Source organism: Erpetoichthys calabaricus, chromosome 3, assembly GCF_900747795.2.
Source record: "Erpetoichthys calabaricus chromosome 3, fErpCal1.3, whole genome shotgun sequence".
Lineage (NCBI taxonomy): Eukaryota > Metazoa > Chordata > Cladistia > Polypteriformes > Polypteridae > Erpetoichthys > Erpetoichthys calabaricus.
Window position 1 is genome coordinate 294332369 of NC_041396.2, and position 27867 is coordinate 294360235.

Genomic DNA, 27867 nt, shown 5'->3' on the forward strand with positions numbered 1-27867 from the left:
ACACGTCTCCAACTGTTAAGCATGGCGGTGGATCGATGAGGTTCAGGGCTTGTGTTGCAGCCGGTGGCACAGGGGACACGTCATTGGTGGGAAGAATGGAGTCAAACAAATAACAGCAAACATCACACCGTCTGTAAAAAAGTGAGTGAAGATGGAGGTCCAACAACAAGATGATGAGCCGAAACACACCTCAAAATCTACATTGGAATACCTCAAGGGGCATCAGCTGACTGTTTTGCCATGGCCCTCACAGACCCCCCGATGTCAATCTGTGGAGAGACCCCAAAAGAGAGAGCAGGGCAGGCAAGATGGTCCGAGAATCTTACAGAATTAGGAGCCTTTTACAAGGACGAATGGACAAAAAGACCCCAAGTAACTGGCTACAGAAAGTTTGATACTCACCAAAGGGGGTCTCACTAAGTACTGACCCTATCAGGGGCCCAAACTTTTGCTTCAGGCCCTTTTCATTTTTTTTTGTCATTAATGTGCCATCTGTAACTTGAACAGCTCATCTTCTGCTCACTCAACTGTTCTTAAGTAAGCGGGGCCCTTGTTTGTGGTCCACTTGGCCATACCGACTGCTCCTTCAAATGGTTTTTCACTCCCATGTCCCCCCAGAGATGACTGCACATTTGCATGGTATGAGTGGGCTCCATGAGGGACTGCCTTGTACCCAGTGCTCCACTGGCCCCCCTTTGCCATTTGTCCATCCCATGATGCTGACTTTTTCTTTTCTTCTTTTCTCCTCTCCGTCCCCCCCAGGTGTCCAAAGATGACCGCAGTGACATCGAAAGCAGCTCTGAAGAGGAGGACAGCAGCAATGGGCAGCGACCACTCAATCCTGCCCTCGTGTCTGGCAAGAGAGAGAACGGGACCAACGGCCACCTGGCACCGGGGAGCTGGGCCCCTGAGCAGTGAGGAACGCGGCCCACCTCCACCTCAGACACCTAACTGCCAACGCGCAGATGTCTAAGGAACTGACCAGAGCCGGCAGGCGTGGGGAGTGTGGGCTGGCGCACCCGCCCGCCGGCCTGGCGTTTTACGTCCCACTTGTGTGGACCGTGTGCGTGTGTGTGCGCGTGTGTGTGTGTGTGACTTGTCTATCTTCTTTTCGCTCTAGTGCTTGTAGTGGGAGACTGAATGAATCCGGCATGCTGTCCAGTCCGTCACCGCCACCCCACCCCACCCAAAGTGCTGAACTTGTGTTTCTTCAGTGACGGTGGGCACCCCGTTTCTGTCCACTTTGTCAATCGTGATGCTGGATTGGCGGGTGGGGGGGGTGTTTAAGGCACTTTTCTGTATCGATGTCTGCATTGTGACACCTGTTGCTTTAGCTGGCGGTCGCATGGGCAAGGGTGCACCCTTCTGCCCCTCTATTTATTGCATGAACTTGTAACCCTAACCCCCGAAATAAACCTCCTTATCCTCCAAGTGCCCAACCAATAGGTGCACACAAATAAAACTGTTTGGGAGAAATTCTGGCAACTCACTGGTTTTGCTTTTAGGTGGGGCAGGACTTGGAGGACACCTGCAGGTACCCAGTTCTGACCCCAAATCCCACTGTAACGGTACGGCAGCGTCGCCACCTGCTGGGTGGCATGACAACTGCAGGTGAGGGGGGAAACGGCGTGTGTTGTGGTGGGTGCAGCAGCTAAGCTTAGCTCCTTGAGGGCTTTTCCGTTTTTTACCTTAGCTTGTGCCAATGCTGTCCCGTGCCTGGGCTGCATTTATTTATTAATTAGAATTTGTTTCTTTTTTAAATAATAATCTTGTTGGCTAGCGTGGAGGGGGGCACGATTTACGCCATTGCATATCCTGACCACAGAATCCCTCGTGTCCAATGAGCCTCTTTGTGTTTTGTGCCCTTGAGGAGCTTGAGAATCGACCGCTTCCTCCCTGCAGCACCACCACCCACCACCAGAGGGGGCCCCCCGCTGTTTTTATTCTTAGGTCCACGAGATCCAAATCAAGTGTTTTGTTGAAATCTTTTCTCTTTAATAAACTTCTTTTTATAGCAGTTTTCTCAGAATCTTATTTTTGTGTTGTCGGTTTTCCCTCGGGGGGGGGGGCATACAGGAAGTCCTTTAGCCCCCCCACCCCCCAAAAAGCCAGTCAGCCACACCACAAACAAGGACATACTTCCCTAGCGCTACCGGCACCCATTATTTGTTATACAAAAATATATTTTTCTTCTCAAGTCCCCCCGATCCCCCCCCCCAAAAATCAGAATGGCGTCTCAGTCGCTCATGCTGCTCTCAGACTGGTTCTCCGCTGCCAGCTTCAGTTCCTTCTTCCTCTCGAAGAATCGGTAAGCACGCATGGTGCACAGGTAGCCGGCGTACACAGTCAGGAGCATCATGGAGCCCGAGAAGGCCCGGTAGCCAAAGTCAGCCAGCTGCTTCCCAGAAACCATTGCTTTCCAACCTGGCATGAGCAAAACGAAAAGAAAAAAATAAATGAAGTTAGGAAACATCTGGAAATGACGAGGAAGGAAACGGTGAAGGGTGGAGGATATCAAAACTGGCAGAGTAAAGACACACAAGGTTAGAGGAAAGCAAATGGGAGGGGCGCGCCACGGGGCAATGGGGGGTGAAATCAAATGAATGAAATCAGCAGAGGGGAAGATTAAAGAAAGCAAAGGGGGGCTGCTACAGATGAAGAAGAAACGATGAATTTGGGGGCGAGGAACAAAATGGAGACGATCAGACCCAACAATGGCAGCGTTACATCAAACCAAGAAGATGGGGCTAGAAATCAAATCCAAAAGTACAAGGTGTCCGTCTCCACAGGGGTCATGGAAATGAAATAAAGCAAAGAAACAGATATGATGGGGGGGTGCTACACTGAGCAGGGGTTGAGGGTCACCATGGAGGAGCTGGAGAGGAAAGAAAGAGGAGCAACAAAGAAGGAAAAGGCACAGACGGGGATGGAAACCCACCACAAAGTAGAAAAATGGAGATGAAAGAAAGCAAAGAAACGAATGCAGGGGCTCTTAAAACCGAAAGGGAACACACTAAAGAAGAAGAACTTGGGGCAGGGGCTGAAATGAAATCATCACGAAGAACAAAACGGAGGAGATCAGCACCCATTGAGTGGAAGGAAGAGATGAAAGTCACAACCAACCAAAGGGGGGCACCACAGAAGAACACGGAATCACAAAGAGCCAAATGGACAAGACCAGGAGTGTCCAACTGTTGTCCTGGTGGGCCACAGTGGCTGCAGGTTTTCATTCTAACCATCTTCTTAATTAGTGAGCCGCTTTTGCTACTGATTCATTCATTTTAATTGACGTGACTTGGACCCCCTTAGTTGTTTCTTTTTCCTTAATGAGCAGCCAAACAATAACGAGACACAAAACAAGAGCAGCTCACCTGAAAATAAAGAAAGGTGAAGGTCTTAGTTATGGTCGGCTGCTCAGGTCACCAAAAAATCTTTACGGTGGTCTTGGGCCGGGTTTATACTTCACACGATACGACACAGTGGGCTCTACTGCTAAGCAAGCGTTGTGCTGTTTTAACTTGTGCACATACTCTATGTAAATCTGGAAGATTCCACCAGGTGGCACTGCGAGATATCACGGTGAGAACAGATGTTGTGAATTGCTGGAAATATCTATTAAAGTCTGAGGACACCTTGCCACGATATCTCTGAAAAGGATGTTTAATGATTAAATCCATCAATCCAGGGATGCGCCCATTCCAGTTAGCATTGGACACGAGGCAGAAACAATACCTGGACGGGCATCAGCTTATCGTAAGGTGAATACAAGCACACACATACACACACTAGTGTCATTTTAGTGTCACCAGACCTTCATGTCTTTGGAAGGAAACCGGAGCACACTGTGGAAACCCACCAGGAAAACATGCAAACTCTGGGGAGGGAACATAAGGGACGGGACCCCCTACTGTTAGACAGCAGTGCTACCGCTCCGCCACCATGTCACCTCCAAACGTGTATTCGTTATTTACAGTGCATCCGGAAAGTCTTCACAGCGCATCACTTTTTCCACATTTTGTTATGTTACAGCCTTATTCCAAAATGGATTAAATTCATTTTTTTCCCTCAGAATTCTACACACAACACCCCATAATGACAACATGAAAAAAGTTTGAGGTTTTTGCAAATTTATTAAAAATAAAAAAATTGAGAAAGCACATGTCCATATAAGTATTCACAGCCTTTGCTCAATACTTTGTCGATGCACCTTTGGCAGCAATTCCAGCCTCAAGCCTTTTTGAATATGATGCCACAAGCTTGGCACACCTATCCTTGGCCAGTTTCGCCCATTCCTCTTTGCAGCACCTCTCAAGCTCCATCAGGTTGGATGGGAAGCGTCGGTGCACAGCCATTTTAAGATCTCTCCAGAGATGTTCAATCAGATTCAAGTCTGGGCTCTGGCTGAGCCACTCAAGGACATTCACAGAGTTGTCCTGAAGCCACTCCTTTGATATCTTGGCTGTGTGCTCAGGGTCGTTGTCCTGCTGGAAGATGAACCGTCGCCCCAGTCTGAGGTCAAGAGCGCTCTGGAGCAGGTTTTCATCCAGGATGTCTCTGTACATTGCTGCAGTCATCTTTCCCTTTATCCTGACTAGTCTCCCAGTCCCTGACGCTGAAAAACATCCCACAGCATGATGCTGCCACCACCATGCTTCACTGTAGGGATGGTATTGGCCTGGTGATGAGCGGTGCCTGGTTTCCTCCAAACGTGACGCCTGGCATTCACACCAAGAGTTCAATCTTTATCTCATCAGACCAGAGTACAGTAATACCTCGGATAACGACCACAATCCGTTCCGAAAAGTGGGTCGTTATCCGAAATGGTTGCTATCCGAAACAATTTTCTCCACAAGGAATAAAGGAAATAGAAATAATTGGTTCCTAGCCCCTGTTGACTCGCTAATATATGAAAGTTACAGGCTATATAGGTATGTTTTTTTAAATGGGAACAGTTATAATACAGTACATCCATCCATCCATCCATTTTCCAACCCGCTGAATCCGAACACAGGGTCACGGGGGTCTGCTGGAGCCAATCCCAGCCAACACAGGGCACAAGGCAGGAAACAATCCTGGGCAGGGTGCCAACCCACCGCAGTAATACAGTACAAATGATGTTAAATAAAAATAAAAACATTAAAGAAAGCATTTAAACATAAGAAAACATAGGAAAACTTATCGTTTTGACTGGAGTGCCCTCTCAGGGTTGGTAGCGAGATCCTGCCCCAAGTGGAGGAGTTCAAGTATCTCGGGGTCTTGTTCACGAGTGAGGGAAGAATGGAGCGTGAGATCGACAGGCGGATCGGTGCAGCATCCGCAGTAATGCGGGCATTGCATCGGTCTGTCGTGGTGAAAAAGGAGCTGAGCCGCAAGGCGAAGCTCTCAATTTACCAGTCGATCTATGTTCCTACCCTCACCTATGGTCATGAACTATGGGTAGTGACCGAAAGAACGAGATCGCGAATACAAGCGGCTGAAATGAGTTTCCTCCGCAGGGTGTCTGGGCTTTCCCTTCAAGATAGGGGTGAGAAGCTCAGTCATCCGGGAGGGGCTCAGAGTAGAGCCGCTGCTCCTCCGCATCGAGAGGAGTCAGATGAGGTGGCTCGGGCATCTGATCAGAATGCCTCCTGGACGCCTCCCTGGTGAGGTGTTCCAGGCACGTCCAACCGGGAGGAGGCCCCGGGGAAGACCCAGGACAGGCTGGAGGGACTATGTCTCTCGACTGGCCTGGGAACGCCTTGGGATTCTCCCGGAAGAGCTAGAAGAAGTGGCCGGGGAGAGGGAAGTCTGGGCATCTCTGCTCAAGCTGCTGCCCCCACGACCCGACCTCGGATAAGCGGGAGACAATGGATGGATGGATTGTAGCATTGGTAGGCTTGGCTATGACCGACTGAAAAATGCAATGTGTAGGAACAAAATCATTATGAATAAGCACATAACATAATTCTGTAACTAAAAACTAAAGAAATGACACTACAGCATGGAATAAAAAAAAAAAATGTGGAATCTTACCTTTCTAGTGAGGCGATTACGACAGCAAAGGGAGGGTCAACGCAGAGGAGGGAGGGCATATGACAGATACGCTACGTATGGCAGAAAACAATAGCACTGGGTAACTTTAATACGTAAACACATTTTACTGTTTACTGTACATAACTTTATTTTACAAAACTAATTTACAAAACACTTTTTTTTTATTTTTATGCTTTTTTTTTTTTATGGAGGTGTGGGGAGGAAGGGGTGGAATTACTGCTTAGAGGGGGAATCCCCCTCCATGAGAACATCGGGGGATGTCCTCTGTTGCTTTGAGGTTGAAGAAAAAAAACTTGTCCAGTGTCTGTTGCTTCTGCCTTTTTTGTAGCACTTTTCGATAATACGACATCACATTATCATTGAACATGTTCAGGCTCCTACTGCCTACCGCACTGTTTGGGAAAGATTTTTCTACAAACAATTGCAATTCCCCCCACTTAGCACACATTTCTTTAATCACTGAACTTGGGACTTCCTCCTTCCCTTCCTCTTCCCCCTCCGAAGACATATCCTCAGCCAAATTCTTTTCTTGCTCAGCCTGAAGGTGCTGCAACTCTCCAGTAGTGAGTTCATTACTGTGCTCCTCCACAAGTTCTTCAACATCGTTATTATCCACCTCCAACCCCATGCTTTGGCCCAGGGAAACAATTTCATCAACAATTTCTGGTTCGAATCCTTCAAAATCTCGCTCTGGAACACAGTCTGGCCAGAGTTTCCTCCATCCTGCATTCATATTACGGTAGGTCACTTGGTTCCATGCATTATCAATAAGATGAACACAATTCAAAATGTTGAAATGATTCTTCCAAAATTCCTTCAGAGTTAAGTTGGTATCGTTCGTTATATCGAAGCACTTTCTGAATAAGGCTTTCGTGTACAATTTCTTGAAGTTTGAAATGACCTGTTGATCCATGGGCTGCAGCAAAGGGGTTGTGTTCGGTGGCAGATAACGAACTTGAATAAAGTCGAACTCTTCTTCTAAGTACTCGTCGATGTTTGGAGGATGTGCTGGAGCATTATCCAGCAGGAGAAGGCATTTGAGGGGAAGGTTGTTCTTCTCTAGGTATTCTTTCACAGCCGGGGCAAAAAACTTCGGTCACCCACTCGACAAAAAATTGGCGGGTCACCCAAGCTTTAGAATTAGACCTCCACATAACAGGCAATTTCTGTTTTATTACATTATGCTTCTTAAATACTCTTGGATTGTCCGAATGGTAGACTAACAGCGGCTTCAGCTTAAAATCCCCACTGGCGTTACCGCACAATAGAAGAGTTAGCCTATCTTCATAGGCTTGTGCCCTGGCAATGCTTTCTCTTCCTTCGTTATGTACGTTTTATTCGGCATCTTCTTCCAAAACAGGCCTGTTTCATCCGCATTAAATACCTGTTGCGGGACGTAACTTTCTTCTTCTATGATTTTTTTGAATTCTAGGATGAACTTCTCGGCCCCTGCCTTGTCGGAACTAGCTGCTTCCCCATGCCTTATGACGCTGTGGATGCCTGTTCTGTGCTTAAATTTTTCAAACCAGCCTCGACTGGCTTTGAAAACAAAATCACTCAAAGCACTTGTCTGTGGGGTTTTCTTCTTCAAATCTTCGTAGATTTGCAGCGCCTTCTCACTAATGAATGCCTCACTGATGCTAGCACCTTCTAACTGTTTTCATTTATATACACAAGCAACAACTTTTCTACTTCGTCTATTATTTGAGGCCTTTGCTTTGTTATAATAGTCATTCCTTTTGACACATTAGCTTCTTTAACCTGCTCCTTTTTCTTTAAAATCGTCGAGATTGTCGACTTTGACATGCCGTATTCTCTTGCGATATCCGACACACGCATGCCTCGTTCATACTTGGCAATAATTTCTTTTTTCAATTCAATTGTTGGCCGCTGCCTTATTACTGCACTGCTACCAGCTTTCTTAATCTTCTTTGGAGCCATGATTGAGGGCTATATATTATTAAATAAAGCAACAAAATCACTAAATAAGAAGGATGCACACCGATAAAGATAATGAACGTCTGTTCGTAACCGTGTCTCGAGCGCAAAGGAAGATGGGAAGCTGGCCGCTGTCCGCTGGTCGCGTGTGCGTCGCTATCCGAAATTTTGTTCGCTATCGGAGGCAAATTTTTAGTGAAATTATTGGTCGTTGTCCGAATTGTTCGTTATCAAAGGCATTCTCTAACCGAGGTTCTACTGTATTTTCTTTCTCATGGTCTGAGAGTCCTTCAGGTGCCTTTTGGCAAACTCCAGGCAGGCTGTGATGTGCCTTTTACTAAGGAGTGGCTTCCGTCTGGCCACTCTACCATACAGGCTTGATTGGTGGATTGCTGCAGAGATGGTTGTCCTTCTGGAAGGTTCTCCTCTCTCCACAGAGGACCTCTGGAGCTCTGACAGAGTGACCATCGGGTTCTTGGTCACCTCCATGACTAAGGCCCTTCTCCCCCGATCGCTCAGTTTAGATGGCCGGCCAGCTCTAGGAAGAGTCCTGGTGGTTTCGAACTTCTTCCACTTACGGATGATGGAGGCCACTGTGCTCATTGGGACCTTCAAAGCAGCAGAAATGTTTCTGTAACCTTCCCGAGATTTGTGCCTCGAGACAATCCTGTCTCGGAGGTCTACAGACAATTCCTTTGACTTCATGCTTGGTTTGTGCTCTGACATGAACTGTCAACTGTGGGACCTTATATAGACAGGTGTGTGCCTTTCCAAATCATGTCCAGTCAACTGAATTTACCACAGGTGGACTCCAATGAAGCTGCAGAAACATCTCAAGGATGATCAGGGGAAACAGGATGCACCTGAGCTCAATTTTGAGCTTCATGGCAAAGGCTGTGAATACTTATGTACATGTGCTTTCTCAATATTTTTTATTTTTAATAAATTTGCAAAACCCTCAAGTAAACTTTTTTCACGTTGTCATTATGGGGTGTTGTGTGTAGAATTCTGAGGAAAAAAATGAATTTAATCCATTTTGGAATAAGGCTGTAACATAACAAAATGTGGAAAAAGTGATGCGCTGTTAATACTTTCCAGATGCACTGTACATGAAGTTATTGATTTTATCTGTAAAATGTTAATTTATTCAATCATCAAAGTGATATCAAGTATAAATCTAAGCATTCTAAATGTGCAGAGAGTTGGAATATCATAAATGTAACATGTTCTGTGTGGCGATTGCGGCTCTCAGGTCAGATTAACAACTGGCTCCGTTTTAAGATGATGTTTACGACAATCTACATAAATGATAAAGTAAACTACGAGGTTAAAGTGGATATTCTGAGATTTCAGACAAAATTTCCACTTTAATCACAAAATACACCTTTTCACAGTGTCCTTAAGTTTTTTCTCTGTGGCTCAAATACGCCGCCGTTACATTCTGATGCTGTTGTGAAGGTGGAAAGAAAAGACAGCACAGAGGATATGTGAGACTTTTAAAATTTATTGTGTCATTACAATGGATATAAAAGCACCACGAATGCATTTGTACGTCAAGATTTTGCTTCACCACATCAAACCATTCATCAAATATCGAAGCGCCCACATCGATCCCGTAGGATCCTCAAAGCGGCCTTCTGTCACGTGTAGATTGTAAACAGAGACTCGGAGATCACAGTCCAACCTGATCACACAGTGCAGCCCCCGACTTTTTGCTGGGACTGCAACTCGCGCACACGTCGCGTTAAGAGGACGCATCAAATGAATGCTGGGAACGCATGGCAGCTGTGATGTGTGAGCGTTAAGTATAAATGAGCCCTTAGAAAAAGACAGAAAATCAACAGGCAGAACGAGAGCAGCAACACACCATGGAATTAAGGAACGGGTTTAATTAACAGTGAGAATCGGCTCCTCATTAAGAAAGTGAAACTGGTGGCAGTTTGAAGCCCCAGTTTAGCTGCTCATCTGTCGGCTCGTTTCACATCTCATTTCTGTTTGGCTGCCATCTAATGAAGAAAAGAATCAATTCGGAGGACTGAATCCTTAAAAACAGGGCTATGAAAATGAAGGGAAAAGGAGTTACTTAGCAGTGAAAAGGTTTAGAATGAAAAGCTGCAGTCACTGCGGCCCACCTGGACCCGCGTTGGACACTCCTGGACAAGAACATTTTGAATTGGAGTAGAAGGAATGGAAACAAAGTAAAGCAACAGAGGCAAGTTGACAATCAGCAGCCATACCAGCTGCACTTCAGAAGAGGACGCCCACCTGACGCTGAGCGGGTTCAGGCCCGGCCAGGACTTGGATGTGAGACCATCTAGCACAGGGGTTCTCAAAGTCAGTCCTGGGGGGTCCACTGTGGCTGCAGGTTTTTGTGCCAACCAGATTCATAAGGAGTGACATCAACTGCTAGCGCTGATCTCACTTCATTAGCTGATTTTGTTCTCTTATTCTACATTCAGAAAAGCACAGCAGCACGACTTTTACATTATTAAGACATTTATTTCCACTTTTGCTGTTGATTTAAATGCTTAACTCTCTTTTGTTAACTTCATTATACCCTGTGTTAGGATATAGCGGGTTGGACAATGACATGACATGACATTATACTTTGCCCTTTTTCTGTGCAGTTTGCCCCCTTCATTGTATCTTAATAATGACAACGAGCAGAGCAGAGCAGACAGCCAGGCAGACAACACTAAACTGTGAAAGGCTACCACTACTTTAGCAGCAGACCCACCAATTACTAAATAATGGAGTCATTAACCCCTTGTTACCTGAATTTATTTACAATTACAGTTAGGTCCATAAATATTTGGACAGACAACTTTTTTCTAATTTTGGTTCTGTACATTACCACAATGAATTTTAAATGAAACAACTCCGATGCAGTTGAAGTGCAGACTTTCAGCTTTAATTCAGTGGGGTGAACAAAACGATTGCATAAAAATGTGAGGCAACTAAAGTATTTTTTGAACACAATCCCTTCATTTCAGGGGCTCAAAAGTAATTGGACAATTGACTCTTTGGCTATTTCATGGGCAGGTGTGGTCAAGTCCGTCGTTATCTCATTATGAATTAAGCAGATAAAAGGCCTGGCGTTGATTTGAGGTGTGGTGATTGCATGTGGAAGATTTTGCTGTGAACAGACAACATGCGGTCAAAGGAGTTCTCCATGCAGGTGAAAGAAGCCATCCTTAAGCTGTGAAAACAGAAAAAACCCATCTGAGAAATTGCTACAATATTACGAGTGGCAAAATCGACAGTTTGGTACATCCTGAGAAAGAAAGCAAGCACTGGTGAACTCAGCAACGCAAAAAGACCTGGACGTCCACGGAAGACAACAGTGGTGGATGATCACAGAATCATTTCCATGGTGAAAAGAAACCCCTTCACAACAGCCAACCAAGTGAACAACACTCTCCAGGGGGTCGGCGTATCGATATCCAAGTCTACCATAAAGAGAAGACTGCATGAAAGTAAATACAGAGGATGCACTGCAAGGTGCAAGCCACTCATAAGCCTCAAGAATAGAAAGGCTAGATTGGACTTTGCTAAAGAACATCTAAAAAAGCCAGCACAGTTCTGGAAAAACATTCTTTGGACAGATGAAACCAAGATCAACCTCTACCAGAATGATGGCAAGAAAAAAGTATGGAGAAGGTGTGGAACAGCTCATTATCCAAAGCATAGCACATCATCTGTAAAACACGGTGGAGGCAGTGTGATGGCTGCCAGTGGCACTGGGACACTCGAGTTTATTGATGATGTGACACAGGACAGAAGCAGCCGAATGAATTCTGAGGTGTTCAGACATACTGTCTGCTCAAATCCAGCTCAATGCAGTCACATTGATTCATGATACAGATGGACAATGACCCAAAACATACAGCCAAAGCAACCCAGGAGTTTATTAAAGCAAAGAAGTGGAAAACTCTTGAATGGCCAAGTCAGTCACCTGATCTTAACACAACTGAGCAGGCAGTTCACTTGTTGAAGACTAAACTTCAGACAGAAAGGCCCACAAACAAACAGCAACTGAAAGCCGCTGCAGTCAAGGCCTGGCAGAGCATTAAAAAGGAGGAAACCTAACATCTGGTGATGTCCAGGAGTTCAAGACTTCAGGCTGTCATTGCCAGCAAAGGGTTTTCAACCAAGTATTAGAAATGAACATTTGATTTCCAGTTATTTAAATTGTCCAATTACTTTTGAGCCCCTGAAATGAAGGGATTGTGTTAAAAAATGGCTTTAGTTGCCTCACATTTTTATGCAATCGTTTTGTTCACCACACTGAATTAAAGCTGAAAGTCTGCACTTCAACTGCTTCGGAGTTGTTTCATTTAAAATTTATTATGGTAATGTACAGAACCAAAATTAGAAAAACGTTGTCTCTGTCCAAATATTTATGGACCTAATTGTATATAAAAAACAAAATTGTGTTTTTGCTGTCAAGCAGATGCTAAATTAAGTGGAGACTGTTAATTTGAATATAGCACATACAATAGATAATACAATTAGTGACATAATTGGGTATAATAGTAATTAAACAAATTTTCCACTCTCAGGTGTGTAGATTATTTTATTGATACTGCTATTGATCAGTGGTGGCAGGGTGGCGCAGTTGGTAGCGCTGCTACCTCGTAGTAAGGAGACCTGGGTTTGCTTCCCGGGTCCTCCCTGCATGGAGTTTGCATGTTCTCCCGTGTCTGTGTGAGTTTCCTCCCACAGTCCAAAGACATGCAGGTCAGGTGCATTGGCGATCCTAAAATTGTCCCTAGTATGTGGGCGTGTGTGCCCTGCGGTGGGCTGGCGCCCTGCCCGGGGTTTGTTTCCTGCCTTGCGCCCTGTGTTGGTGGGGATTGGCTCCAGCAGACTCCCGTGACCCTGTAGTTAGGATAATAGCGGGTTAGATAATGGATGGATGCTACTGATCAGTTCCTCCAGTCAACAATCCAAATTACAAACATTTTCCAAAAATCAATAGAATGTCATGAAATGAACAAAAAGTCACATGAGGAGAAACAGTCTTACTCGTGGAATTCTCAAAAGCAGTTGTTGTTCTTGCTGAGGCACAGGTGAACATTGATACAACCAGCTGTTTACAATGACCATATCAACAAAATGAAAGAAGAGCCTATGATAGTACTTTTTTGACCTTATGCGGATGCAATAATATGCAATTAGTCCGTCAAGAGCATCAACGCCGCCCATGAACTTGTTGTACAGGCTGATGATGTTTGGGCTTTCTATAGACATCGTCACACACATGCTGCTCCGCCTTCACTGGCTCCCTGTGTCTTACAGGATTGAATATAAAATTCTGCTAATAACCTACAAAGCTTTAAACGACCTTGCAGCGGACTACATCCGTGACCTTCTCCATCACTATGTGCCTGTCCGGCCACTAAGGTCCTCTGATTCTGGCAATCTTTTTGTGCCCCACACTAATCTACACTCCATGGGTGACAGCAGGGCCTTCAGCTGTATAGCACCCAGACTCTGGAATGACCTACCGAAATTAATCAGGTCAGCTGACTCCATGAATTCTTTTAAAAAACAACTTAAAACTCATCAATTTAGGAAGGCTTTTAACTTAACTTAACATTCTGCCCTTTCTTTCGGTTTACCTCTCTGTCCAGGTGCTCAGGATGATTTGTGTGTCTCTTATATCACAAATTAGGTTATTGGTTAGGTTTTTCTTTTACTATTGAATTTAGTATTTTACTCTGGTTGTAATCTGTAGCGATAGTAGGGAGCAGGTTGAGGAGAGGAGAGGAATGAAGGTCAGTAGGACCACCAAGACAGAATACATGTGTGTGAATGAGAGGGAGGTCAGTGGAATGGTGAGGATGAGGGGAGTAGAGTTGGTGAACGTGGAGGAGTTTAAATACTTGGGATCAACAGTACAGAGTAATGGGGATTGTGGAAGAGAAGTAAAGAAGAGAGTGCAGGCAGGGTGGAATGGGTCGAGAAGAGTGTCAGAAGTGATTTGTGACAGACGGGTATCAGCAAGAGTGAAAGGGAAGGTCTACAGGACGGTAGTGAGACCAGCTATGTTATATGGGATGGAGACGGTGGCACTGACCAGAAAGCAGGAGACAGAGCTGGAGGTGGCAGAGTTAAAGATGCTAAGATTTGCATTGGGTGTGACGAGGATGGACAGGATTAGAAATGAGGACATTAGAGGGTCAGCTCAGGTGGGACGGTTGGGAGACAAAGTCAGAGAGGCGAGATTGCATTGGTTTGGACTTGTGCAGAGGAGAGATGCTGGGTATATGGGGAGAAGAAAGCTAAGGATAGAGCTGCCAGGTAAGAGGAGAAGAGGAAGGCCTAAGAGAAGGTTTATGGATGTGGTGAGAGAGGACATGCAGGTGGTGGGTGTGACAGAGCAAGATGTAAAGGACAGGAAGATATGGAAGAAGATGATCCGCTGTGGCAACCCCTAACGGGAGCAGCCGAAACAAGAAGATGACAACTCTGGTTTATTGTCCTTTATTCTATTTAATGCTTTGTTATCTGTTTCATTGTTCTATTCAGGAAAACATTTGTATCCAATGTTACATATACCCTGCTGTTTTTTCTATGAAGTGCCTTGAGCATGGGAAAGGCGCTATATAAATAAAATATGTTATTATTATTATCCATCCATCCATTATCCAACCCGCTGAATCCGAACACAGGGTCACGGGGGTCTGCTGGAGCCAATCCCAGCCAACACAGGGCGCAAGGCAGGAACCAATCCCGGGCAGGGCGCCAACCCACCGCAGGACACACACAAACACACCAAGCAAAATTTAGATATTATTATTATTATTATTATTGACACTTTCTTTTTCGACTTTCTATCCCATCTTTCTACGTTAGAAACAGGCTGGGCTCTGGCAAAAGTGCTGGCAACGATCACCGCTCTATTGTCAAACCATTTGACTGCTCTTATTTCTACATTGACTACAACAACCTTTTTCTCTTCAAATGTCCCTCTTCCCTTCTTCATAATAACGGTGTCTGCGCTGAAATTGCACCCTTGCAGGCAACTTTGCTGCACAGTCCCCAGGGAGGGTTTGCAATATAATTATATATATATTTCAATTTCAAATTCTTCTTCATCCTTTTGAAAGCGTGAGCTGCTGCACTTTACTACACGAGCTCACCCGCCATCCAAACTCAAGCAAGCAGGGTTGGCTTTACTTAAAGGACAAACTAAAAAGGTTGGAATTCATTGAAGTTGCTTTTCTTGCCGATTGTTTAACTGCACAGGCCAACTCATACAACTTAAAACCTTCACATCCCTACCCACCGCTGTTACTTCTGGTGTGCCCCAGGGCTCTGTCCTGGGGCCACTTCTTTTATTATTTACCTTCTTCCCCTTGGCAATATTTTTCGCAAATAAAACATTAATTTTCACTGTTATGCTGATGACACCCAGCTCTACCTTGCTGGTAATCCCATCTCCTCTTTTCCACCACCCTCGCTTATTGACTGCATTGCTGAAATTAAATCCTGGTTTTCTTCGAATTTTCTTAAATTAAACAGTGACAAAACTGAGGTTCTCCTCATTGGTTCAAAATCATCATTATCCAAAACCAATAATCTTTCTCTTATTATTGATAACTCTGTTGTTTCCCCATCATCTCAGGTCAAGAGTCTGGGTGTCATCCTCGACAGTACTCTATCTTTCCAATGTCACATTAATAACATCACCCGGTCTGCTTACTTCCACCTACGTAATATTAATCGCATTCGCCCCTCCCTCACTCCTCATACTACTGCCATTCTTGTTCATAGTCTTGTCACTTCTCGGCTGGACTACTGCAATTCACTCCTCTTTGGTCTCCCGAATAAATCTCTTCATAAGCTTCAGTTAGTCCAGAATTCTGCAGCACGTATCATCACTCAAATCCCATCTATTCACCATATTACTCCGGTCTTGCAGCAGCTTCATTGGCTCCCGATTAAGTTTCGTATTGATTTTAAGATTCTACTATTAACATTTAAGGCCATCCATAACCTCGCCCCTCCATATCTGTCTGACCTTCTTCATGTTGCCATTCCATCCCGTAACCTTAGATCCTCTTCCTCCACCCATCTGACTGTCCCTCCCACCCGTCTAACCACCATGGGGAGCAGAGCTTTCAGCCGTTCTGCTCCCAAGCTCTGGAATTCATTGCCTGCGGATCTCCGAAATATCAAATCATATTCATCCTTCAAATGTAAACTTAAAACGCATCTGTTTAAAATGGCTTTTTCTTTTTCCTCCTGATTATAATGGTTTTGTTTGGTTTTAATTTCTAGATTTTCTGATGTTTTAAGTTTTTTATAATTGTGTCTTTTATTTAATTATTTATTTATTTATTGTTGTCCGGTGTCCTTGAGCTCCCTGAAAGGCGCCTTGTATAAATAAAATGTATTATTATTATTATTATTATTAACTCCTCCGATTCCTCCTTCTCGGTTTATTATTCCACTTTATTTAATGTAAAGGCTAATATTCTGGTCTTCTCTCTCTCTCTCTCTCTCTAATAAAGTTTGCCTTACAGCCAGGGCCGGATTTTCCTATAGGCTAACTAGGCTTCAGCCTAGGGCCTCAAGATCAAGAGGGGCCTACATTCAAATTGTTAGCAAAATTTTATTATCTCTCATGTAATTTACAAACTTAAAAATGGAAGGTGAAAGGGCCTCATAAGTGGAATAGCCTAGGGCCTCTTTTCATATAAATCCGGCCCTGCTTACAGCTCTCAGTTTACAAGAAGCTCGCAATAGCAGCAAGGAAAGCCGCCGGCCTGCTCAGCTACAGTAACACCGCACATAAAGGGGCACAATAACTACATTTCCTTTAATCTTAGGAAAGCAGATATTGCAAAAAAATCTTTTTTTTTTTTTTTTTTTTTTTGGTGATCGGAGAATTTACCGATCATTAATCGAATCCTTTGTAGTGAAAATTAGTCACAGTACAAAATATGACTTGAGAAATCAGTTGCATTCTACGTTCACTTGTAAATGGTTTGGATTTTGTTAGAACGGCTGCGTAGAGAGATTTTGGCAGGCACAATAACCAGCCAAAGCTGTTTAAAGAAAGATAAATCTATCCAGGGGGCATCCAATTTAACCCAGTGTTAGCGGACATGGAGTGACGTGCTGTTCTGTGTGATTTATGTAATGAAACATAAGAGTTTTGACATTAGGAAAGTAAAGCATTGTGTGATGTTTAGGGAGAAGGCATTCGTCTTCTCTTATACCTAAAGATATGTTTATATATGTAACTCTTACTGAAAATTTTGTGGATTAATTCTCTGTAGAATCGACGGTATTCAGCAAAGGTTTGCTGGGGAGAATGAACCCAAAGAGGCCGTGAGGGATGGGCAGCATACAAAATGGATTAAATACGCGACAAACATTAAAGGGGGCAGCCGTATTCAACAACTCTCACTTCTGCCTGTCGGCAAGCCACAATAATTTCCATTTCACTGTAAAAATATTGATGTAACCAGGCGCAGTACGCTTCTCTCTGTAAATGTGGTTGCTGTTCACAATACCAAGATCGCTGTAATGATGCCATTTTCACCTTTTGCTTTTACACTCGTTCAGATATTCAACAGAACTAACCTAATGGTTAGTTTATCCCATCACCAGTTTATAAACACCGATAAATCTCTCACCTGAGTCTGTCACAGATCCCAAACTTCAGACTGTGCTCTGTAGTAATTCAAGCCGCTATAGTGCGTAACAAGCTGCAGGAGTCAAAGTGAGAGACGCACGCGCCGCTTCAATGTCAGTGTAACGCATGCGTATTGCCCTACACGAGCGGATACGGATCGAGCTAAGGGACAATTTGTACGCACGCGAACGCGATTCTCCGACAAAAGCATACACTTCTTATCAATCCATTTTATGAATCGCTTTTTCAATAATAGGAATCCGTGTACTTTTTGGCTGTGGTTGCTAAATGTTTTGTCTCTGTTTTTTGAAAACATATTACTTTAAAATATCTCAAGTCGCTACACCACTGAAAGCTGCCTGTGCAATCAAATCTGTGAACAAGTCACTTAAATCCGTGCGATAATGTTATTGAATTTTTTTGTCAAAAACTTTGATTCTTAACAGGAAAATTATCTTGTACTCAGTGATTCATGAGGTCCATCTAGTGATCAAGGACATATAGAGAAAAAGGGGAATGTTTCTAACTGTCTTTGGAACAAAGCGCACCCGCTCAACTTTGACGGGTGACAATGGCAGCCGTATTTTATGTGCGGGCGCGGTCACTGAAATAAATAAATGAAGAAATGACTAAATACATGTATAAAGAAACAAATCAACACATACATATATTTTGCGAAATGTTTATTTATGCTCGTATATCATAATTTTTTCATTTATTTTGTTCCGATAGATTCCTTCACATGTAACTGGATGAAGCAGGTTTGAAAATGGATGGATGGGGAATGATTCACGGTTATATTAAACAGATGGAAGATTAAGATAAGAGGTGCAGTGTGGATTTTTGGAAGGAAATGGAACAAGAAATGCAAGGTTTATAATAACAAAATTAATTGATGGAGGAATAGAAATGCAAAAGAATATGTATACAACGTGCTTCATCGATTCCACAAAGGCATTCAGTAAAGTGGAGCATGAAGAAATGTTAAGCATTTTAAGGAATCTACCACTTGATGAAAAAGACAATTGATTAGTAACAACAACAATGTATTTCTTGTATAGCCTGTGGTGGACAGCCGGGACTCTTGCTCGGCCAGCTTTTTAAGGGAAGGACCGGGAAAGGAGTGTGCACTGAGCCATTCTCGAGCAATACTCAACACTACCAAGGCCTGTGGACACCGCCAGGGGGCGCAAGGGGAACGGCTGAGTATTCCTCAGCAGGACTGCCGCCACACCCGGAAGTACGCCCAGAAGGAGATCACGGGACACCAGGGGCACTCTGGGTCCTAGAGTGGCAGAGTTGGTAGGATGAGGGACAGAGCGTGCCAGGAGGAGGTGAGACAGAGACAGAATTGTGTGTTTGGGGCTGTGTTTTACTGGGCTGTGTACCAGGGACATGCCGTCATCATGTCATCATGAAAGTAAAAAAAAACTAATAATGATAACATAATACATTTGTCCAATGGTCTGTGCTATTAATTTGTTTTCTGTATGATTCCAATAATTTTGATTATTTTTATAGTCCAAATTCGCTACTTTGGCGCATTTCTTGTTCAAATACAAGGGAGAAAAGCAAAGTTCGGCAGTGACGAGCCTCACCTCACCTCGGACTGCGCTCTCCCTCACACATTGGAGCGTGTCTGTCTCTGTATGTCGTTAATGTAATGTTTGCAGACACATGTATTATACACCCTGACTTTCCACAGTCTGGCTAATATCTTTAATGAATGTGTGTGACATATTTAGACTTGCTGATCGGACATAAAACCGCAGTGAAAAGTCACAAGGTGAGGCAGACAGTACCGGGTCGCCCTGAAGGGGGCGCCTGTGAGCCAAACAGGTTTTCAACGCAGAGGCGCCAGTAAGTCAGCGATAACAGAAAGTCAAGTGTACTGCAGCGGTTCGTTTATTGACTGCCAAAATGGAAGATTAAGACTTTTAAAACTGAAGGAAAATAAGGAGGAATTTTACAAGAAAGTGACAGAGATTTTCGTGGAGAATGATAGGCGCATGGACTTCATTTACAAATAAAGGTAAGACCATAAACGGTTTTCAATGTTATAAAAAATGGAATCAGAATAAGAAAAAAAAACAATCCAATATTTAAAAACTAAATTTTGACCTTAAATAAAATATTATTTTGTTTTTCTTGTTATCCTTTTGTTGAACAGTCTGTATTAAAATTGATTAAAACATCGGAATTAAAAGCTATTAAAAACAACTAAATATTTCCAGTGGAATTACAAAGGCAAATTTAGAACACATGGAGGGCGCTGAGCAAATGCGCTCTCTCCGCTCTTTCTCGCCGCTATAAATGTGACGTTCTTTCTTAGCCAAATATGCGCCTTACCTGTGTGTGTGTAAAGAATGCCAATGAGATATGAAACATAACCAGTAGTCAATGTGCAGGCTGCCAGTTGAATAGTGAATAAGCTGCTCTTTGGTGTTCATATATTTGTAAACCTGACTCTGAAGGAGCCAGTGCCTCGCCAGCCATGAACCTCACCACACGTCAATGGTGTGTACTGTGCATCTGCGCAGGTGGGAAACGATTGAAAAGCGTGCCTGTTGAGTCTCTGTTTGGGGAGCCGTGTGTAACGGTCGAACGCTTTGTGCCCCATCAGGCTTAATCAAAATCTAATTAGCTTCAAAGGACCGTATTTGGAACTCAGATATCAAGTTTCATCAAATCCTGTCAATAAATTCAGATTGTACGCAACAAACTTCCCCTCCCCACACATAGTTATATGTGTCGTGGTGTGGATGGGGAAGGGGCGCAAAGCAAAATTGTTTATTATCATAAAAAATTACAATATTTTCAAAAAAATATATATAAGTACAAATACAAAACAATTAAGGACAAAAACAACATTCAGAACTTTATTCTTCTAGCTGTACACTATAATTATACAGCTATAATGGAAAGAAGAAGCGACTTCGTGTTCAATGGATATTATTGCTAAACTTGTAAGCCATTGAAGATCGAGGATCACCACGAGAGCGTAATGATTGGTTGCACCTCGTGGTTCCAACAAGAAAGGCGCGCGCAGCTCAGTTGTGTATTTACATATTAGTGGGCGTGGCAGTTCTCGAGCAGTGCGTCATTCTCATCGTTCTTTTACTTAGAACTGCACTTTTATTTCCAATAATTCGGCTGTGCTTGTAAAAGACAATATAACACATTACAATGTGCAAGTTGTTTCTAAAATCATAAAAAGTAAACGGAAATATCTATAAAAGTTCTACTAAATTTCAGAGATATTAATGTTTTTATTATTATTTTTTTCTTCTTTTTAACCCGAAACAACCTCGTCGAAGATCGGCGCCCGTTGCTGTTGTATAGTTCGCACCACCGACGCTACGGCTCTGGTGGGAGCAGAAGACAAGGGGCTCACATGAAATTGTAAGAAGGCGTGTTTGGTATGGTGTTTACAAAAGACAAAATGGTGCCAAATTGACAGTTAACAGTACAATCTGAAAATGTCAAGCAAGTGCATCGTTTTTGTTACCTGGGTGGCATGTTAACACAAGATGGAAGTGGTGATCAGGAAATCAACAGGAGTGCAGTGGCATAAACAGCTTTTATTCAGTTAAAACACCGACTAACTAAACTAACCATAACAATGAAAGCAAAGATGAACATTCTAAGGTGTTACATTTGGCTTGTCTTAATGTGTGTTTGTGAAACGTGGGCTGTGAGTAAAACCATGGAAAGCAGACTAAGGAGCTGTGAGAAGCTGTTTTTTAGAAGAATATCTAAACATTTCCGGGACTTATAAAGGAGTATTAAAGAACAGACGATTGAAATATTTGGGACACATCATCAGAGCTGAAGGCGCAGTAAGTGTTGCCCTGTTGGGTAGAATCTGTGAAGACAGCAAGCACCACCAGTGGGAATAATGTGAGAGGGTTTGGGGACAACGTTAGTTGAAATGAGATTTTTAATATGGCATTGAAAAGAGACAGGAAGAAGACCACAATCGGTGAAGTCCAAGTATATAGTGTATCTCTGCAGCCCAGTGCCTACACACTCCAATCGGCGGTCTATGTAGGTGGCGTTGACTCCAATGGCCACCAATACAGACCTCCACAGCTCCGACTTAAAACACTGTAGTTAAGATTAGGGTTGTGGAAGGATGATCTAATAGTGCAACCGAATATCCATTAAGTTCATCTAAACCTACTTGGAGCTTCAGAGTGGAGGCTGCAGGGTGCAGGCTGCAGAGATACCAGACTCCCAACGTCTACATTGGACATGGCACTTGGAGAGGGAGATTGTTGCTGGCATCACCCTCTATTGTTTGATTTTAAACGCCCACTTCATATAATATTGTAGAAAAGCTTGATCCTTTTATATATTTGTTTTTGCAAAATAGTGCTGCACCAACATTAATATATTTAAGTCTTCTATCTTTCCATTCATGTTTATTTAATATTTAATGTAAGAAAAACCGCCAATGAATATCACATGAGCTTATTGTATATGAAAAATGGCAAACATTCAGTACGCTATTAATAGACCTAAATGAGAATGAAAAATTAAATTAAATGGCCCGTACGGGGATCGAACCCGCGACCTTGGCGTTATTAGCACCACGCTCTAACCAACTGAGCTAACCGGCCGGTAATTTAATAATTCCTGCGTTCATTCTTCAACGTATTGACATCGTATTTGTAATGTTAATTTTTATAATTTTACTAAATATATTAAGGAATATCAGTTCTAAATAAAACAGAATTACATATTTCGCAGAACGGTAACACAAATACGAGCTCGTATAATTTCTTCAAGCTTTTTTCACGAAACGATCTCTACCGGAACTCTTTTTTATCCTCAGCCTTCTGTTGCTGTTTCTGCCCGGTTGCATTTGCCTGTCGGACACTTTAAAATGGCGGGGCCCACGAACGCCGAACGTGAAGACCCTGGAGCTGCACCTTACGGAAACTTTATCAATTACTACAGCTTCAATCCCCCCGAGAACCGGTTGACCCTCGTGCCATCGGACCTGCTAAAGGAAGTCGGCGCTGAAGATGGGCAAACAACGCTCGTATTGGACGTGGGCTGCAACTCCGGGGTATGTCAAATTGTAGATGTCTAAATGTTAACCACGAATAAAGCCAGACGAATGATGGAGTGGGGAGATATAAAGTAATCCGTGCGGTAGCCCCAGTACGAGGGGATGCCAGTTGCAAGCGGGTCAACATGATGTGACAGCAACATACAGAGTGGTGACAAGGCTGGGCGCAAGCGTGTGTGTTGAGGACGGGCTGTAAAACTCTTGTGACCAGAGCATTGCAACAATTCCCAGTCCAATGAGCGCTCAAAGCTCGTCGCATCGCGTTAGATGCCAGCTCAATGACTGACGTATTTTATCTTTTGATCAGGGTGACTAAACGTACCGTTTTTGTGCATTGTATTGCGTATAATAATTGTAATATAACAAAGTCCCGTTTTTAAGAGGCTGGCATAAAGACCTTAGTAGTGATTGGTGATTTAAGAACGATTCCTTCTTTTTGAACTACTCCTTTCAGTGAATACTACGAACCGATTCGTGAGCTAAAACGAATCAATCCTGTGCCGCCCCACGGGAGTACTAAAGCGCATGCGTCTACAGCGTGACGCGTTAGCGTCCTTAGTTTCGCCGGTGGATGTTTAAAGCGCACGCGCAAGAACACAAATCATGCGCGACTCTCTGAAAGCTAGTGTAACGATTTGCGAACGGGTCTTCACGAGTTGCACAATTCTCTTGATTCCCAAAGGAAACGTCCTATTATAATCATGCATCTTATGCTTTGTGCTTTGAATCAGGACGACATCCATTATCCAACCCGCTATATCCTAATTACAGGGTCACGGGGGTCTGCTGGAGCCAATCCCAGCCAACACAGGGCGCAAGGCAGGAAACAAACCCCAGGCAGGGCGCCAGCCCACCGCAGGGTGCACACCCACACACTAAGCACACACTATGGACAATTTAGAATCGCCAATGCACCTAACCTGCATGTCTTTGGACTGGGAGGAAACCCACGCAAACTCCACACAGGGAGGACCCGGGAAGCGAACCGGGGTCTCCTAAATGCAAGGCAGCAGCGCTTTTATATGCGCCACCGTGCCACATCAGGACAACAGCATATGTATATTTTTCGGCTGCCCAATTGGAGGACAAGTAGGGGAAGTGACTTGCTCAGGAATGCACAGTGTCAGTAGCAGGATTTGAAACCACAACCTCAGGGTTTGAGGTCCAAAGCTTAAACCAGCACGCCTGTTTAGAATTATTTTACATATATTTAACACATATCATTTATATATCACATCTAGACCACTGCAACGTGCTTCTGGCAGGAGTAGATAGATAGATAGATAGATAGATACTTTATTAATCCCAATGGGAAATTCACATTCTTCAGCAGCAGCATACTGATACAATAAATAATATTAAATTAAAGAATGATAATAATACAGGTGAAAAAAAAAAAAAAAAAGTGTGCCATCAGGCCACTGCAGGTGATCCAAAATGCAGCGATCCGTCTTGTATTTAACCAGCCGGGATGGGCACATGTCACTCCTCTCCTCAGGTCGCTACATTAGCAGCCCACATTACGTTCTTGCCTACAGAGTAGTCAGTGGGTCAGCACCTGAGTATATGGAGGCATTAGTGAGGTGGTACACTTCTCACCCACTCAAGTTTGCCAGTGAACAGCGTCTGGTGATGCCACCTCTGTGTGGTATGAAGTCTTAATCCAGACTCTTTTCCTGTGTACTTCCTAGTTGGTGGAATGAGCTGCTTGCCTCCATCTTAAATGTATTTAGGAAGCAATTGGAGACCCATCAGTTCTGCGAGTGTCAGTCTAATTGATTGGGAAAAATTTTGCTCTGTGATCTTTTATATTGTGGGTTATTGAATTGCTTTATCGATTGTAATCTATGATTGTAAATTTATTAGTTATTACATCTTTTCACTTGTGGCAGCCAACTTTTGCTAACCTGTCGTACTGCACTTACTGAACAAGCAGGCCCGAGCCTAATGTTACTCGATTATGTTTACCTTCTTTGTAAGTCACTTTGGATATAAGCGTCCGCCAAGCAAATAGATGTAAATAGACCACAATACTTCTCTAAACTCGGTTTGCTGTTGTGACGCAACAGCCAAAATAACAAAGGTATTGAACAAGACTGATGCACTTCTCAAACGTGTGGTGGTCAGTCTGTCTGTCTCCACTGTCACCGTGCTCATTACTTCGGGCGAGTTACCCATTCGGGTTTTGTTTATTTTAGCTTTTTATTTTCTCTCAGCGTCAAGTCTTTTTTTCAGTCTCTTTTGCTACCTCCCTAAAACCCCAGCAACAATTTGAAATGCATGGACTGGAGGAATTGGGGCTGTTTTAGGAAGGAGCCTTGTGGGCGTAGCCTTTTCAGTGGCAGAATGTGTGCCTTCCGCTATGTGTAGAGGACCCCCAACCCCCCACCGCAGTTCGATCCTGATTGGCTGTTGGACCGCTGCAGTCGTCCCTTCACTCAGGTGGCCACCACACTTGTCCTTTAGCTCATCTGGATAAGCTGAAGCTTACTGACTTGGGGTCCATCCTCTCAATTTAAGGCCCTAAGTGATTTGTCACTGGTTGGGGGCCTGTGTAAAGTCATTGTGCCTCCACCTTCCCAGCTTGCCCTCTGTCTTTCTGAGTGAGTTATGGGTTCCATTGCCTCTTCCTGCCACCTGGGTGCCGACATTGACGCTTATAAAGGTTTCCATTTGTCCCACGAGCACTGCAGCAGTCGCTCTTCACTTTATGTTGCGCTTAATGGAGTATTAATTGCCAATGCCCGCTGGTAAGGGTGATGCTTATCCTCTCTAGAGATGCGCTGCCATCTCATTGCTGTCTTTCCTCTTCCACAGGAGCTGACTGTTGCCCTGTACCGACACCTCCTGGGCGATGACGGTGCCTCCATGGGCCCAAGGGAAGGCCAGACACTGTGCCTCCTGGGCTGTGACTTGGACGCGGCTCTCATTGACAGAGCTGCAGACAGTAACCCCTTCCCTGGCGCCATCAGCTTCCTGCCACTGGACATCACTGACCAACCGGCGTGCGACACCATCCTGAGCTCCTATTTGAGCCGGTTCAACCAGGGTCTCTTTGACCTTTGCACGTGTCTCGCTGTGACCATGTGGGTGCACCTGAACCACGGGGACGTGGGTCTGCTCAAGATGCTGTCCAGCCTAGCCGTCCGCTGCCGCTACCTGCTCCTGGAGGTCCAGCCCTGGAAGTGCTACCAGTCAGCTGCCCGGCGCCTCCGGAAACTCGGCCGCCGAGACTTTGAGCACTTCAAGGAGCTGCAGATTCGAGGGGACGTGGAGGGCAGGATCCGGGAATACCTGGAAGCCGAGTGCCAGATGGAACTGCTCCACAGCTTTGGCAGCACGTCGTGGAAGCGCAACCTTCTGCTCTTCAAAAGCAAAAGGACGACGATGACAAAGTGACTGGTGGGTGTCCGAGTACATTGTGAGTCTTGGAGTGACAAGCTGGCCTGACCACACTCTGACAGTGACAGTGAGAGGGCCCATGGACTGGGCTGGTGCTCCAGTCCAGATCAGTGAGTGATAACCAGTGAGCTACCAAGCCACCCTGGAGTGAAACTGTCACATCACAAAATATTCTGCATCTAAATGTGTCGTGTCCTCGATTTGTGTCCACGCCGTCCAATTCACTTGACCTCAGTGGTGTTTTTGGCATGAAAGTTGTGGTTGGAGCCATCCCAGCCGTCTCCTGTGTGTGTGCAGACATCTCTTACACGAACTTCACTAGTAATTTATGTTCCTTGATTTCCTGCTATTGACTAGTGAAACACGCAAGTTCAGGCACCCTCTGTGTCAGAGAATAAAAAAATCAAAGTGCCTGGTCTGCCTTGACGGGCATCGGAAGACTGCGATGCCCTCTGACGGTGCCAGCAAAGGAAAGCCTCACAACCACCCACTCACTGATCAGGAAAATAAGGTGGATATGAACGTCCTGCGCTGAAACAGGAACACCAAGTTTAGATTCAAGTGGTTTTGAGTTGACAAAGAACAAGGAGGACAGTAACACGGACAGAACAAGCAGACGACACATACAGCACACGGCACGTCCAGCTGTAGCGCCAACCACTGAGTGGCCAGCTTGAGGCTGGCAAATTACTGAACACAGAGGTTTCTCCATCCAAACTTGTCCTTTCCACCCTTCCTTCAAACCGGACCCTCAGACTGCTTGCTTGTTTTCCACACAGTGGACAGAGGGCACTTGGGCCTTTTTTGGTGGTGCTTCAAATTTAGTGTGGTCCTTCTCAGCAGTGCTTGAGAATTGAGATGTGGTGTAATGTCTTCAGGGCGATTCATTCCTCGTGTGGCTCTCCTGTTGTTTTTTTTAATATTGTTTTTCCAAATTAATGTGGCTACCTCCAAGAAAGAAAATGGTGGTAGATCATTTGTCTTCTTCACTGGTGTGCAGTGTACAGCCTGTACTGGGAAAAAAACTCAAACTGGAAGTGCAAGCTTGCAACTAAAAAAGAAACCGACAATGAACAGTAATATGGGCAGTGACCTTCAAGCCATCAGTAAACTGGTCAGCTCAGGTTGAGCAGGGTACTGAGACCACTGCAGGGCCAACTGGTCCACCCTACAGCTGGAAGCGGGCTGCCCCATGTAAGGGAAATGTTTTCTCTGCGTGCCCAAGACGCCTTTTATCAGTATATTCATCATTGAGACGATGAGATAATGTCATTTAAATCTATAAACGAGATGTTCTGGTCCACCTTAATAAAAGGAAGAATCTGTGAGTTTGTCTGGTTGCCTTGCCTCTGTCATTCTAACAAATGGTGCATCACAAGCAAAACTGCTTTTACAAATCCCATACTAAATGGTGTATAACAGAGATGTATGTATTGCATTTGTCATTCCAACAGATTGTGCATCACAAACATTTTTAGTAATAATATGCATTGCGTTTGTTATTTCTGTAGATGGTGCATCATAAACATTAACACCGCTTTTACAAATCCCATACTAAATGGTGTATAACAAAGATGTGTGCATTGCATTTGTCATTCCAACACAGAGTGCATCACAAGCAATTTTAGTAATAAAATGCATTGCATTTGTCATTTCAATAGATGGTGTATCACATATCTAGTGTACAAATCCAATACCAACTGGCATATAACAGAGACATATGCACTGCATGTTTCTTTCCAACAGATGACTGGTCCCATTTTTA

General features: G+C 44.2%; 3 protein-coding genes and 1 non-coding gene across 4 annotated transcripts in view; 2 read left to right on the top strand and 2 right to left on the bottom strand.

Annotated features, from left to right (window-relative positions):
- cers5 (ceramide synthase 5) overlaps positions 1 to 2017 on the top strand; it is a 122739-nt gene extending 120722 nt beyond the window's left edge. Inside the window, exon 10 of the mRNA XM_028825858.2 lies at positions 763 to 2017. Within this exon, the coding sequence (XP_028681691.1) occupies positions 763 to 918 (156 nt within the window). The 3' untranslated portion in view covers positions 919 to 2017. The remainder of the gene's footprint in view (positions 1 to 762) is intronic.
- A 69-nt stretch (positions 2018 to 2086) lies between these two features.
- LOC114669681 (cytochrome c oxidase assembly protein COX14 homolog) lies at positions 2087 to 17765 on the bottom strand. The gene is made up of 2 exons (XM_028825859.2): positions 17625 to 17765; positions 2087 to 2424 (listed from the first exon to the last, which is right to left on the bottom strand). Exon 2 carries the CDS (start codon positions 2411 to 2413, stop codon positions 2237 to 2239), a length of 177 nt encoding a protein of 58 aa, XP_028681692.1. The 5' UTR covers positions 2414 to 2424; positions 17625 to 17765; the 3' UTR covers positions 2087 to 2236.
- A 4406-nt stretch (positions 17766 to 22171) lies between these two features.
- On the bottom strand, positions 22172 to 22245 carry trnai-aau (transfer RNA isoleucine (anticodon AAU)). The gene has a single exon. It is a non-coding gene; the product is annotated as a tRNA-Ile (tRNA).
- Positions 22246 to 22494: 249 nt separating this feature from the next.
- LOC127527189 (pre-miRNA 5'-monophosphate methyltransferase) lies at positions 22495 to 27597 on the top strand. Its single transcript, XM_051925098.1, has 2 exons — positions 22495 to 22697; positions 25518 to 27597. Exons 1-2 carry the CDS (start codon positions 22512 to 22514, stop codon positions 26097 to 26099), a joined length of 768 nt encoding a protein of 255 aa, XP_051781058.1. The 5' UTR covers positions 22495 to 22511; the 3' UTR covers positions 26100 to 27597.
- Positions 27598 to 27867: the final 270 nt, after the last annotated feature.